Source organism: Sinohyriopsis cumingii, chromosome 5 (genome assembly GCF_028554795.1).
Source record: "Sinohyriopsis cumingii isolate HCF-2022 chromosome 5, ASM2855479v2, whole genome shotgun sequence".
Lineage (NCBI taxonomy): Eukaryota > Metazoa > Mollusca > Bivalvia > Unionida > Unionidae > Sinohyriopsis > Sinohyriopsis cumingii.
In genome coordinates, this window is record NC_142965.1 from 117396420 (window position 1) to 117411076 (window position 14657).

Below are 14657 nucleotides of genomic sequence, written 5' to 3' on the forward strand. Positions count from 1 at the left end.
AAGTTTCACCCCACCATTCCCCCACTCCACCCTGCTGCCACTGGACTATATCAAAACAAGGAAAATTCTCTCAAAATGAGTGAAGGAATAATAGTTTCAACAAAAACTAAATTTGTATACAGGGAGTATATATAATACAGTATTTCCTTTGTAGACAAAATAAAATATTACAATTATTCTGCAACACTTGGGAAGTCTTAGAAACAACACAGAACCTGAACTGCCAGTGCAAAATGTGCTTGCAGATCAAGGTTTGTGTTCTTCATTCTATTGATCACTCCAAACAAACTGCAGATATACAAATTTATCAGTACATTATGCAATCACAGATCTTGGTCTATAGAGTCTGTACTTGGACAGGACTTGTACACAAATATACAGTAAGTGTGAAGCCATGCAACAGTTTATGATGAAATTTCTCATTCTACATGACTATTTGCTCAAATGACTCCATGCAAAACTCACTGTAAATTTTCCCTCTTGAACATGTTTGCTTATACTCTGGAAGAATCGTTTTTCACATATGCTAAGAACTTAAATGTTGAATAAATCAGAAAAGTAGCATGTTGAAAAAGAATATAAAAATATTCTTATTAAAACATATGTATAGAATGTATCCAACTGCTGTCAGTGCCAGTCAAATCCTGCCGTCACATTATGTACCTACAGATCAGTGTCAAGTCTCATTTGTTAATTTTTAGTGAAAAGTTTGACCATAATATGCCCGCACCTAAATGTGACTGCAAATATGGCCTAATATTTACCAAACCCCTCAAGTTGTGTGAACGCTCAATTCTTTTATATTGAAATAAAACAAACAACCATACTATACATCTGAAAGTAAAAAGATATCTTGATCAACGTTGCTCAATAATATAGTCCATTATTTTATGAAAATCTAACATAATGTAATGAAATACAACAAAACTATACTTGAATTTTGATATGCATTCAAGCTCAGAAGTTTTGATGATTTCCAGATCATGGTCTTGTATTCTTGAAACTTAAAGCGCAAAACTCAAAGATGCAAACCAATGACTTAATTAAAATAATGTTAGAATCGAAGCACTTGCAGGCTTTTCTTAACTTGGGTATTTCTCCTTGACATGTCTATTTAAATGAAGTTTATGAGCTAAAATTACCAAATCTTAACGGAGCATGAGTTGTTAGGTAAAGTTTTGAGTATACAGGACCTGGATCAAAGCTGTTTTCAGTATGATATGTATTATACACAAGTAAAAATTGTACAGAATCGTTTAATGACTATCAAATACAGAACAGACCGGTTTAATCGCTATCAAACAGCAGTTCCGTATTTTGCTACATATTCGAAATTGGTCTGCAGCTGTATTTAATTCTATTCCTCAAAATGTTAAGTTCATATACCATACATACTTGCTTATAAGTCGAGTCAAACTACAAACAACAAAGATCCTGATCTGCTGTAGCATAATGCACCTGCAGATCATAATCATGTTTTTCTCCTTACAAACTGCACAGACCAAGATTTGCTGGTGCATAATGCACTGGCAGATCTGGTTCTATGCAGTTTGCAGTTGGACTCATAAGTGAGTACATATGGTAGTTGAAATATAATGAAAAATATGTGCATAAAATGTGCTGTTCAATTCATTAGCATGTCCAAAAATTCTACGTCCATTGTATAAGAATGTTTCTTTATATTATAAAAACAAATGACTAGGCATACAAGTCCTAATTTATCACACTCACAATGTAGTTTCTAAATGGTGTTTTTACACCCTTTTCAGTTCAAAGATGATTTGTGAAATATGGAAATTGTGCAGGCAAATGAGATTGCAAGCAATGGCTGAAGCATGTGTTAGCACAGTGCATATCATTTCTGGAAGCTAAATAATCTGTCAAGCAGCATACATGATAACAACAGAAGCACACAATTCATGCATAGTGGGAAGCACTGGAGCATCAAAATGAGCTGGATATAGAATCCATTTGATTTCTATGAAAACCCTGTTGTTTTTTTTTTGTTTTTTTTAAAGTTTGATCAAATCCAATATTTTTAAAATATTTTTTTTGTTGTGATCAATATTTGTTAGCAAATTCTATGCGCTGTCCAAGTAGGTTAAGACCACTTACCTGAATTGTCAATTTTATGCTTGCATCAAGCCCCACTGCCTTGTACCATGGTCAATAGGGTACACCAGTATATGCTTTAAGTGCATTGCTGGATTTATAGAAGGAACCATATCAAATGTTGATGGTATAGTCAAAATTTACAACTATAAAAATAACTTCACACAGGTAGTCAAAATGATTTTTTATATATGTGTAAACAGAAAATGTATGGGAATGCAATGATAACTGATTATGCTGGGGAGGAAAACATACTTTCCAAATTAAAATCTGTTAACACGAGTCCTCTGTCTTTTGGCACAACCCATGTACTGCATAACCAATTCATGTGTGGAATGGCATATACCTAAAGTAATATGGTCTCTGGTGCACAACAGTAAACAATGCTGTGTGCATAGTTTCAAGAAAAAGGCTTCCACAACCTTCATAGGTTTTTTCTGCTTTTTTATTTAAATGCACTTTTAACAAATTACTGTCTATTAATATCATACAGTATGATGAGGAGATGGAAGCTTAATGGAAGCTAAATTCCTGGATGTCCTGGGTAGGTATCAAACCCACAACTATTGGATTACAAATCCAATGATCAACCAAATGTGCCACCATGGCTCTCTACCTTTACAGAGAAAGCTTTTTGACAAGTTATTTATGGGTGATAAGATTTGAAAACAGGTGATGTATAATTTTTTTTAATGTTGAATAATTATACATACACCAATAAGACCCAAAAATGTGGTATGAAAACACTGCTGCACTTAGTGAATTTCGAAACATTTGGAAAAACAGAGTTACAATAGGAATCAAACAGTATATAAGCTGCCATGTAAATTGGTAAATGTAAGAATTTTACAAACCACTGTACTTGTACGAAAGACCTCAAATAAACTCTCCTAATACCAATACCAACATATATATATATATATATAAACAAAAGGCCACTTTTAAGCAACTGGTATATTTATAGATATATACAGCATAACTAGCTTGTTATATCATAAGTACCATATATACCCACTTACAAGTCCAACTGCAAACTGCACACACCCAGATCTGCCATCACATAATGCAACAGCAGATCTAGGTCTATGCATTTTGTTAGGAGTAATCATTATAACAACACAGAGTATGATCTGCCAGACCAAAATGTGATGACAGATCAGGGTCTATGTTATCAGAAGTTGGAGCAGACTCATGAGTATATACAGTACTACCCTTGAAAACTTACACTAGCTACAAAGCTATTAACAGCATCTCTTTGTAATTGTTTGAGTCTCTGTTCCTCAAGACGACTCCTAAATCGCTGAGCCTCTGTCTGCTGTAGATTTTTGATATTTTGATGCTGATACTGAAACTCCTCTTCCTACAGAAAAACAGAACATCTAAGAGAACAGATGTCATTGAGTACATTCATTTATCAGCATAAGATTTCTCACCTACTCTACCAAGGCATAACTAAATGAAGGGTTTTACTTTGTTGGCTTTAAGGTCACTTTTAAAAACATAATTGGCTATAACATGCCAAGAAAATGAAGCTAAGTGCCTTGTCCAAGTTCCATACTAAGGCAGTTTCATCTGGGCTGGCCTGGTCAGGTATTGAACCCACAACCCTTGGATTACTAGTCCAATGCTTTACCTAATGAGCTACTGCAGTTCAGTAAGTACATGAAGGAATAGAGGCTACAATTGCTGAAAAAGATTTCCAGGAATCCAAGAATAATTTTTTTTTTTAAACTGTTGAGAACTGAAAACACATCTGATATTATTGAGAAACTCCAACATACAAAATCTGATAATGAAAATATTTTCCTACACATCCAAATTAACACATTCACAAAATAACTTAAGCACAGGGCAATGTTCTTCATCACGGTCATAGTGCCTCAAGCTGATAGTTGGGACAGAGAATCATTAAACTTGTCTCAGACAATGTCAGGATCAACAAATGTTCTAGGTTTGTTTAAATTTATACAAGGGGGGGGGGGGCAGAGAACACCTTCCCCTTCCCATAATTAAATGGTAGTCATCAGATTTATCTACACACTAGATTTGATTAAAATAAAATATATTCATACTTGTTTGTGTTATCATGTTCAAAAGCCAATACAGCTAAAAGCCGGAGTCAAGACTTATTACCTTATAATCAGTGTCAGGATTCTATCAACTTGTCCCCTTAACTGTAACCAAATATAAATCTTACAAGTCACTGTATCCATGAGCTTGGTGAAGTACAAAAGTCCAAGACGAAGCATTTGTCTGACTCTTAGGTCAACTGGGTTTGCTTTTCAAAATTCCTTTGCAAAAATGTGAAGATTGTAATAAGATCAGAACCATTTTTATTTTTCAGATCCCATTTAATATTGGAAGAGATCTTTTAATGAAAAAAAACATGTCAATGACACCATTCAGGTATGAGCAATTGATAATTAGCTTTTTGAAAGGTTAGATGAGAACCATTTTTCTTCAGAAGCAGCTGCATACTGTTACAATATTTCAATGAAAACTTCACGTGAATACTATCACTCATACATGCAGAGTAGCCATAACAAGATTGTCAACATGGTCACTAGGATACCATGTTAGAGGTCACACAAGCACAATTTTCTTTTAGAAGCAGCTAAATTATGCTAAAATAGTGTTTTCAGAAAAACCACATCAGAGACAATTTCTATCAAAAGTAGCCATACAAAGATTTTGGGATGGTAATCAAGACAGTCATTTTGGGAATTATATCGGCATCATTTAAATACTAGAATAACTACATACGGCAAGAAAGAAATTTTGTTACTGAGGGTACCACTGCTACTGACAGTAAGTTTGTGTCATTTTCATTCAGGACCATGTCGACACTGCAAGAACTCTTCTAATAAAATCCTCATGTTAAAATGACTTTCTGTTTAAGAGTAGCAACAACAAGATTTTCAAGATGGCCACCATGTGCCCATATTGGATGTCATATCAGTACCATTTCAATTTAGGACCAACAAGACAAAAAAAGAAATATTTTTGTGAAAACCCTTTGCTGATACATATTCCAATTTCAGAAGAATAAAACAAAGATTTTTTTAGAAGGCTATCCTAATGTCTCTATTAGTTATCAAATGTGCATCATTTACATCATAAAATGTATTCTTGTGAAAACACTGTTGAAATAACCAGTCATCTTGAAGAAGTAACAATAATAAAACTTCCAGATGGTCACTGTGGAAGCCATATTGGAGATCAAATAGGGACTATTTTCATTTATAAGCGAAAATGGAAACTGTCTTTGTCATTCTAATACGTTTTCATAATATACATCATAAGAAGAAAAAAACATTCAAAAATTTAATGTTAAGATTATTTGAAGCCATGCTCATGTTGTTTCGTTTAAAAGGATCATGATGGTCAATGTAGGTGCTCTTTGTGATACCAGATAAATGTAAATTACACACACAAATGTCAATTATTGTACTTGCCTTGCAACAATTAAAACTCAACTATTTATTGTTAGAACTCATACTAATCAATGTGCATTTTGGATGCAATTAACCAGTTGCATTTGGAGACCCCACTTTTTTATGATGATCCAATATTCATTTTATTTCAACATTAACAATTTATGGCTGTAAATAATTAGGGTAGATTCCTACCATAATGAATATTATTTAAAATGATTAATAACTAATACATTTTTGTATTAAAATAGTCATTTAATGCTCATTACTATGTTCTGAGAAATATTTATGTACCAAAGTTTTAATTCTACCTGAATAAACTTTCATTAAAGCTTATTAATCAAGGGGCTCTTCAAACCTCTGATCTGAGAGCTCTGAAACAACTTATCATCAAGTATGCTAGAAGTAAACATTTTTCTGTCTTTCACAAACACTATAAAGCCATGGAAACAGATTACAATTCAAACAGTGAACGAAATGTTAATGAGTACACCTGAAATCACAAAAAATTCAAAGTGACTACAAGTACCTGTCATAGATTTTAATCAAAGTATTGAGAGTACTGCTGACCTGAATAGTAGAAATACACAGAAGAACTAAACAAATATCACTACTCATTGTGGAAAACATGCTGCTATAAATAATCTTTATAATATTTTTCTAATATTTTTTTTAAAATTTTAAATATGTGAGTAGAAAATTTATAAAAACATCTGAAACATTTGAGAAATTATTTTTTATTTCCTTGTGAACCCAATTCCTATTCAAGTTTCAACTATGACCAAAAGTGGAACTTCCAGTAGAAATTACTATCACAAATGATCAATTGCCTACATTTGATTTGCCTCCCTTAACTTATAAATTGCCATGAAAGGCCAATGGAACTAAACTTTTAATAATTTTAATAAGAACATAAAGTTTGTTATACCTGGTAAAGAATTTGGGCAATATGCTATAAGTATGGAAAACCAGAACCCCACCCCCTTTTCCCAAAGCCAAAATAGCTATTGTTAGGAAAACAAAGGAACATTCAAGTCAAGAAAGAACATCATGCAAATGAGCATGTGGGAAGATTTAGTCATCTGACAATTAGAAATGAATGCATAATTGATATGAAAAAATACCTACATGCAAGATCTGATATACAGGTCAAAATTAGTGCAAAATGAATTTATATTACTAAATTTAAGTATAGTATAAAGTGAATAAATTTTTTTAGTGTACAGTGTGAATGAAAGTATCAAAAGAAGAAATGCATGTTATATGAACATTATAATAAGTGTGATGCAAAAGTTGTGCAAGTTTCATCAACTATATGTGAAAAAAGGTATTACATCAACCATATGTGAAGAAAAATGTTTGAACTGTACATAAATTTTGTTAACCAGTGTAATCAATGATTACATAGCTCACCTCTGTGAAGCTTTTAGTCATCTGCAGTAACCGCTGTAAACATTAAAAATCATGCAGAAATTTCATATTAAATGTTATCTTTACATTTTTAGAACATAACTTTTAATGAGTACTATATACACATTATTCTGCTGACATGCCATTAATGGATGGACATATTGTGACAGGGAATAAAAGACAAAAACAATTTTTAAAACATTCTTTTCCATATCAAGGGAGAGATAATACAAGCTGACAAAAATAAAAAACCAGAAAGATTAATTCTGTTTGTCCCTTTTTTTCAAATCATTATTCTTAAAATCTGCAAAGATTTACAATTCTAGAAGCCAAATTTAACTGGTTGAAAGCAACAGGCTTTGAGAAACCATTTAGTGACAGCCAGTAATTAAGGCATAACAAATCCATTGCCTGATAGCTCATGATAATTAGAAGTTAATGATGATCAACTAATATTCCCAATAGAAAGCAATGTTGGGCAACCATGCATCAGCAATAACCCTGATAAGACACTATAGCCAAGGCCTCACGTTAAAACATGCAGCATGAAGTCTAATTATCAATTTCCTATACTGATTCACATGTACAAATACATGGCTAACGATGAGAATACCTATCACAATATACAATGTGTAGTCATTAATACGGAAAGTTGACCACTGAATTAACATATTTCTTCCCAATTCCAAATGTACTGGTAAGAAACAGATTTTTGAGTAGGTTGGGATGAATACAGGATCAAGAATCTGTGATCCAAAGACAAATACATAACCTATGTAAGCAAAGCCTAAAATACATGTTGCAGGAAACTTCTCTAGTTGCATCCAATTATCATGCTTCATGATTGGAACAAATACAGTACACAGTAAATGAACTTTAAACACATTTGAATCAAGTCACTCAAATATAAAATACAACTCAAATTACTTCTTTTTTCAATATAGTGTAGTATTTATGAAGATGTATCATATCACAAAATTGTATGGTTCTTGGTAGGACAGCATACATAGTGTATGCCATAACCTTCTGTAGTCACGAGATAAATGCATATATATAACCAATGACAGTTAAAGATGAAATACTGGTCAAATTAACCTCTTTTTCTCGCAAGGATGTGCTACCAATAAAGATTCATATCATCTCTTTCAAAATTCTAACATGAACATAAAACACAACATTTAACTCGCATAAGTGAAGTATAAAATGTGGACATAATTACCTACTAGTGAAATGAGGTAGTAATACACAGCACACAAAACACCTATGTGGTCACAAGTTAAATGTAAGGCAAAAAGACCCTTTTTTGCACAGCCATGGTACTTACAGAGATGTATAGAATCATCAAGTTTAATGATACAATCATAATCAACTGAAACAAATGACTGAATTAAGGTCAGTAAAGCATGAATTATGGGTCACAGTGATTCACTTTTGTGATGAGTGTGTAGTCCTCATTAAGATGCATCCCCTCATGAAGTGGCATGATTCCATGTAAAACAGCATGTATATAGTATACTTAAAACCTGAGCTAGAACAAAAGCATCTCTAAAAATGTACAACTAACATACATGTATATACAAAAAGAGTCCTATTAGCCCTCTCCCAGGGAGGGGGTGCTACAAAACTCACTCCATACAACTGCATAGGACCTAGGAAGAAATAATGGTTGCTATGCAGTTAAGACTGTACACAGGTATATATACTTCGAAGAGGTGAGCTAGAAAATGCATTATTTAGCTGAACTTGTCACAAAATGTTAAAAGAAATGCAGAGAAAACAGAATAATCAAGACTTCTCTTGCAATTTTCAGTTGGTTGAGATGTAATGGCTTAAAGTGAATCATTCTCACCCTCTCATGACAAAAAAATTAACTGTGAAAATTCTTACTGAAGTTAAATGATTTTTCCGTGGAGCTTGTAAACCACTGGTTCTCGCTGTTGTGGACCCTGCTGTGGCTCTACCATGCCTGTCAGCTGTGCCTATCGGTCGTGCTGAAACTGTTGACGAGCCTGATGGCAATTTATCTGTTACCTTTGTTCGCCTTGTGCCCACTGATGCTGAACTTTGTGGAGTTGTAGGGCGCGAGTCAGTGGGTGGAGCTCTGGTGGGTGGGGCATTTTGAGCAGAGTGAGGTGGTATAGAATCAAGCAAGTCAAATGATGTATTTGGACTAGGGCATACTGAGGTAACTGGAGTTGTTGCAGGAGAAAATCCATTTGTGTTGTCTCCATATGGACCACTGCAAAGAACAAACATTTACTGAATTGGGATATAAAAAAACCCAACACAAACGCCAAAAATTCAGTGCTACTAGTTTCACATTTAATGCACAAAATGTTTTGAAAGAAACAGATGACATCTTTTTATTTTAAAATAACAATTACATCATTACGTATTGTCAAAAATAATATGAATCATCATATCAATTTTATATACATATATGTATATATGATGGGATCTAAAAGATACACGTGTCTCAAATAAAACCTGAATCAGTAAAATAATAGAATAAAATAGAGACAAACAGTCATACATATAATTATATTGTTATAAAGGATATACAATTTATCAATAATTGTCAAAGATATCAACTGTACCTTTATAAGCAAGCAGACTATTTTTATGAAACCTGGTAAATCATAGTCTCTTTTTTAAGAAACCAGATAAAAACGTATACAGACATAGTATCTTTTTTTTAAGCCAGACAAATGCATATAGACAGTCTCCTTTCTAACAATCAGGTAATACATATAGACAGAGGCTCTTTTTTAAGAACCAGATAAATGCATATAGTCTCCTTTTTAAGAATCAGATAAGGTGGCACTCTACAGTTTCGTATTTTGCATAGGTTTAAAGAAAAAGAATTTCCCCGGCTTTCCTCACTGGTTATACTGGCTATTTAAAAAAGACCTTGTATATCTTAGGTATAATTCAAAGAACCTTTAATTCCCTTTATTTTGATGTACGATTGATGGGTGTATATGGGTTATAGCTTGGCCTTACTCCAGATGTGCACCTTTTGAAAAAGTGCTAGCTCTAATTGATCATTTTCACTTCCTGAACTTCAGAAGTAAATTGTATAAAAGAGAGCTGATAACTTTTTTACATTTTATATATTTGGTAATTCATTCATCACACTTTCAGAAGCTGATATTGTCTAGTCTGGCAAAATTCATTTTCCCTATTTTAATAGCTGCAATGGATAGTGTACTTTAGACTAATTCAGGCCGATTTTTTTAGCACAAGAGAGCAGCCATTTTAGTTAACAGTGTGCTTAAATATATGTACAATTTCCAAAAGTACAATATCATCCACATTACATTAATATAACATAGACGTATGCCAACATTCTCTCCATTGTGCATGTTTTAAATGCGAACAACTTCACCTTACAAACGTCACTCTCTCAAAAGTACAAAACTGGTGAACGCCTCCTAAATGCATATAGACAGTCTCATTTTTTAAGAAACCAGATAAATGCATATAGACAGTTTCATTTTTTAAGAAACCAGATAAATGTATATAGACAGTCTCATTTTTTAAGAAACCAGATCAATGCATATACAGTCTCTTTTTTAAGAATCAGATAAACGCATATAGACAGTCTCTTTTTTAAGAAACCAGACAAATGCATATAGACAGTCTCTTTTCTTAAGAAACCAGATAAATGCATATAGACAGTCTCTTTTTTAAAGAAACCAGATAAATGCATATAGTCTCTTTTTTTAAGAACCAGATAAATGCATACAGAGTCTTTTTTTTAATAGAAACCAGATGAGTACTGACTGTCTTAAAAATAAACTGCTCTCAAACTTGATCACATTTGGAAACTTTAAAAGTTTGTAGCCCATATTGATTGCATGCAAAAAAAAAATGTTTGCAATCTGTCCATTCAGCATATTTTACAAACTTACTGGTATCCTGCTGACTGAATTTTCATGTCCCAAGAAAAATGGTATTAATGGCTGACAATAATGCAACTACAAGAACTGAGCATATTGTTGTTATACTACAATACATGTGGATAAGATAACATTTGCATTGTAGATAGGGGCCCTGAGTGGCCGAGTGGTCTAAAGCGCTCTCCATTATGGATCACTGCCATCTCACCTCTGTCTGCGTAGGTTCAAGTCTTGGATTCGGCCAATGTGGGTATGTGAGAAAGCTTGCCAGTAGCTTCTCGAGGGTCGGTGGTTCTTTCTGCGGTTTTCCTGGGTTCTTCCTCCACCATTATTTCTGGTTGCCATGTATAGCCTATCGTGCGCTGAAAAATGGCGTTAAATCATACAACAAAAACAGCATTGTAGCTAAACTGCACAGAAATTTTGTTTTCATGTCACAAATGCAAGATACTGTTTTGACAAATATATTCTAAACTGGAAAGGTTATTACAAACCTGTTTTGTAAATGTTTGAGCTGTTTGTTGGGGAAAAAAAACTAACTAGTTGTTAGCATTACTCATGTACTACTCATGTACAAAGAGGTAATCAATTAATTATACTATAAACTTGCACAGATGCCTGTTCACTTTCAGCATTTCATATTATCACCTCTGTGTCTAAATATTAAGAATAGTCTCCTATATTTTAATCCATGACAATTATTTTGTAAGATGAGAAGTACCAACATGAAATGTAATTACTTTGTGATAACTGTGGGTGCAGGAATCTGGGGGCTGGCGGGACCGTTAATCTGTTGCAATCTATGAGCCGAATCTGAGACTGTCCTGCGGTATGGAGTAATACTGTTTGTTTTACGTTCCTCCTTAAAACTGCCTGAAGTATTTAACCCAGGTTTCCTGAAAATGAAGTAAAGGCTATATTGAGTAAGATTGTGAACATACAGTACATAAATATGACTAAAACATTTGGAATAAATAAAAGAAAAACAAAACGTGTGAGAAGGAATGCATTCTTTTAATTAGCCCAACCTACATATTGCTGGCATCTAATAAACAAAACTCATCTGATCAGTATCACTCAAAGGTCTGTAATGTACATGGTAGCTGGCACAGTTTGTGTCAGACAAAAAACATCTGGCACGATATTCTAATGATAAAAAAATAATTAAATTTAAGAAATCTTACGGTGTTGTTTTATTTTTGGAGCATTAACCACCAGATCAAGAATTGTTAAAGTGTAATAGTGCCTTAAATTAAGTTTGTAAAATTACAGCTGGAGTTCCATGACACACCATGCATCACCTGTAAAACACAGTACAGTATATTTCAACATGTACCCTTCCCCAAAATGAAAAAATACTTTACCAAATTAAAAATGCCAAGTTATTTTGTGCTGGTAAACAAATTTCAAGTTTCAATAAGTGGTATAATTTGCTGTATAACGGTATTTAGTCCATCAATGCTTGTGCATACAGAGGTATTAAAATAAATATCTGTACTTCTTTATTGCATTTTTAACCCTCATTTTATTCAATTTATCTTAATCCTGATATGGATGATTGTATATGGTTTGGAGCATATGATCGGCAGGGCAAATCTGATTAATTAAAACAATGAAAATTGCATTATACTTTTAAATTGTTTTTATTTTAATTAGGCTCAGTATTCTGCTCTTTGAACATATTTAATTTTGATATATCACTGAATGGGTCATGCCATCTATTTTTTATCCAACCAGCATGTGCATCTGACTCGTATTTAACACAATTTTGGGCTCAAAATCACTCACTTTTGTCTGTATTAACGCTTTCCCAGTTCTAATAATCTCATATACTTCCTAACTTTAAAAATTATTGTCATCATCACTATCATCAGCCAGTATTTGCCAAATGAAATCGTAATGAACCATGCCGGGAATCAGGCATTTTGGGTTTTCTAGGTAGCCTGTATTTTAAACACGCATTTGTAAAACTTTGTTCATGAATGGTTCCATCTACGATATAAATTTTATTCCTGAGCACGTTGTTTTAATCAAATTTAATTTCACAACCATTTATATTGTGCTTGAAAACCCAGAAGTGGAACAGCTGCTACCAGAAAAACAGATGTCTCGACAAGAATGGTTAAATAAAAATTGTATACTTCACGGAGCTCTTTTTCATATCTGGGGCTTTCAGAGAATTTGTGGGAGTTTTTATGTTTCACTGTTCTCCATGCACATGAATTCGTACAAATTTTGCATACTTTGCACAAGGGCACACCCCGACAGCATCTTCGCTTAAGTACTGGACATATCTAATGACTTTACCGCAGAGTCTCTCTGTTGCTGTGCTAATACTTCCTGTTTGTCACGCAGACAATAAGCTACAGATTTCTGATTGGTGGTTATTGTTTAACCTAGAGTGGAACAAACAATAACAACAAAGAAAGATCTAAAAGTTCAAGTGTAACTTATTAAAAAGAAGATGAATCATTAGCCTGTTTGTCACGTAGAGAATAAGCTTCATTGATTTCTGATTGGTAGTTATTGGACCGGAACAAGCAATAACAACAAATGAGGATTCAATGTTATGTATTTCAACGTACAACACACTGGTAGCATAGTTTTCAAATCAACCAGAGTCAAGATACTATTCAAAGTAGCAACCCTGCATGAAAGTGATTATTAAATGATGAGTAAAAAGTACTTCAATAAACATGTGTTACACGTTTGGAATGTATAGTATATGCTGAACATACTTCTGGGTTAAGATAATTAGAATGAAGGGGGGGGGGGTAGATTATGAACCATGTCACTTGTGTTAACTTGTAGATGGCGAGTGGGTATTCTCAAATAATCTTTTTTCATTTTTGCTAATAAACATGAGTGCCTGTGACTGCAAATGCTGTTTCAGATGGATTATAATTTTACAGAATAACAAGGCAACTAATAATAACGATTCATGACTGCTGAAGACTATAACATGCATACAGTATCATTTTGTATTGATTCTTCGCCTCTTGTATCGATGTGTATCATTTCAGCAAAAGTATCAATGCATGAATATATCGTTTCACCCTACAAATCGGTCATTTCTATATGTAATTGTGGGTAATTTTTTGCAAAAGCACTGTGGGTAAAACTGGCATAATTTTATATTTAGCACTAGTCCAAATGAGAATCTAATTCCAGTCAAAACAACAATATTTTGCAGACAAGTACCCACAACAACTTATAAAAATGGAGATGATTTGTACTGGAATTTCCATTACTGAATCCTATTTCCACAACAAATCATACTTATAAATGACAACTGATATTCATTTACCCACTCAAAATAATACCTCTCATGCTGCCAAGATTTGTAGTTATCATTTTAATTTTGGGAATATTTTTGTCTTCTCTATAAAAAAAAGTAATGGAAGCATATACCACTAAACCATGCTATAATAGTTTACTGCCTTCCCCTGAATACGACTTTCAAAAACTTGTTAATCAGTGTATCCCCCTGGGGGTGTAAAATTGAGGGTTATAAAAAAAAACTGGTGTCAGAAATAAGGGTTAAATAAAAAATGTGGGGGTCAAATATGTGCTGACAAATTTTCATCTGACTATTTTTTCAGCATGAAATAGGATATTGCAACTTGCACAACATACTTTTATTAGTTCATTTTCCTTTTAGTTTAAAGTCGTACTTTTAAGTCTCCTTATAATCCTTTTGTAGCAATATTATAAACCAACCCATTACATATAAGCCAATCCAAAAAGTCAAATAAATCTTTTTAACAAATGACAGTTAATTTACCGCCTGTCATAAAAT

General features: G+C 33.3%; 1 protein-coding gene across 12 annotated transcripts in view; it reads right to left on the reverse strand.

Moving 5' to 3' along the window:
- LOC149800051 (uncharacterized) overlaps positions 1 to 14657 on the reverse strand; it is a 121785-nt gene that overhangs the window by 52531 nt on the left and 54597 nt on the right. For 5 of the 12 annotated variants that reach the window (XM_089959597.1, XM_089959607.1, XM_089959603.1 and 2 more), the window contains 4 exons: positions 11599 to 11754; positions 8844 to 9195; positions 6960 to 6992; positions 3338 to 3472 (listed from right to left, as the gene is read on the reverse strand). In XM_089959597.1, coding sequence (XP_089815723.1) covers positions 3338 to 3472; positions 6960 to 6992; positions 8844 to 9195; positions 11599 to 11754 — 676 coding nt within the window. Of the gene's footprint in view, positions 1 to 465; positions 502 to 3337; positions 3473 to 6959; positions 6993 to 8843; positions 9196 to 11598; positions 11755 to 14657 lie in introns of all 12 variants that reach the window. The other 7 variants (XM_089959604.1, XM_089959598.1, XM_089959605.1 and 4 more) reach the window with 4 other exon arrangements.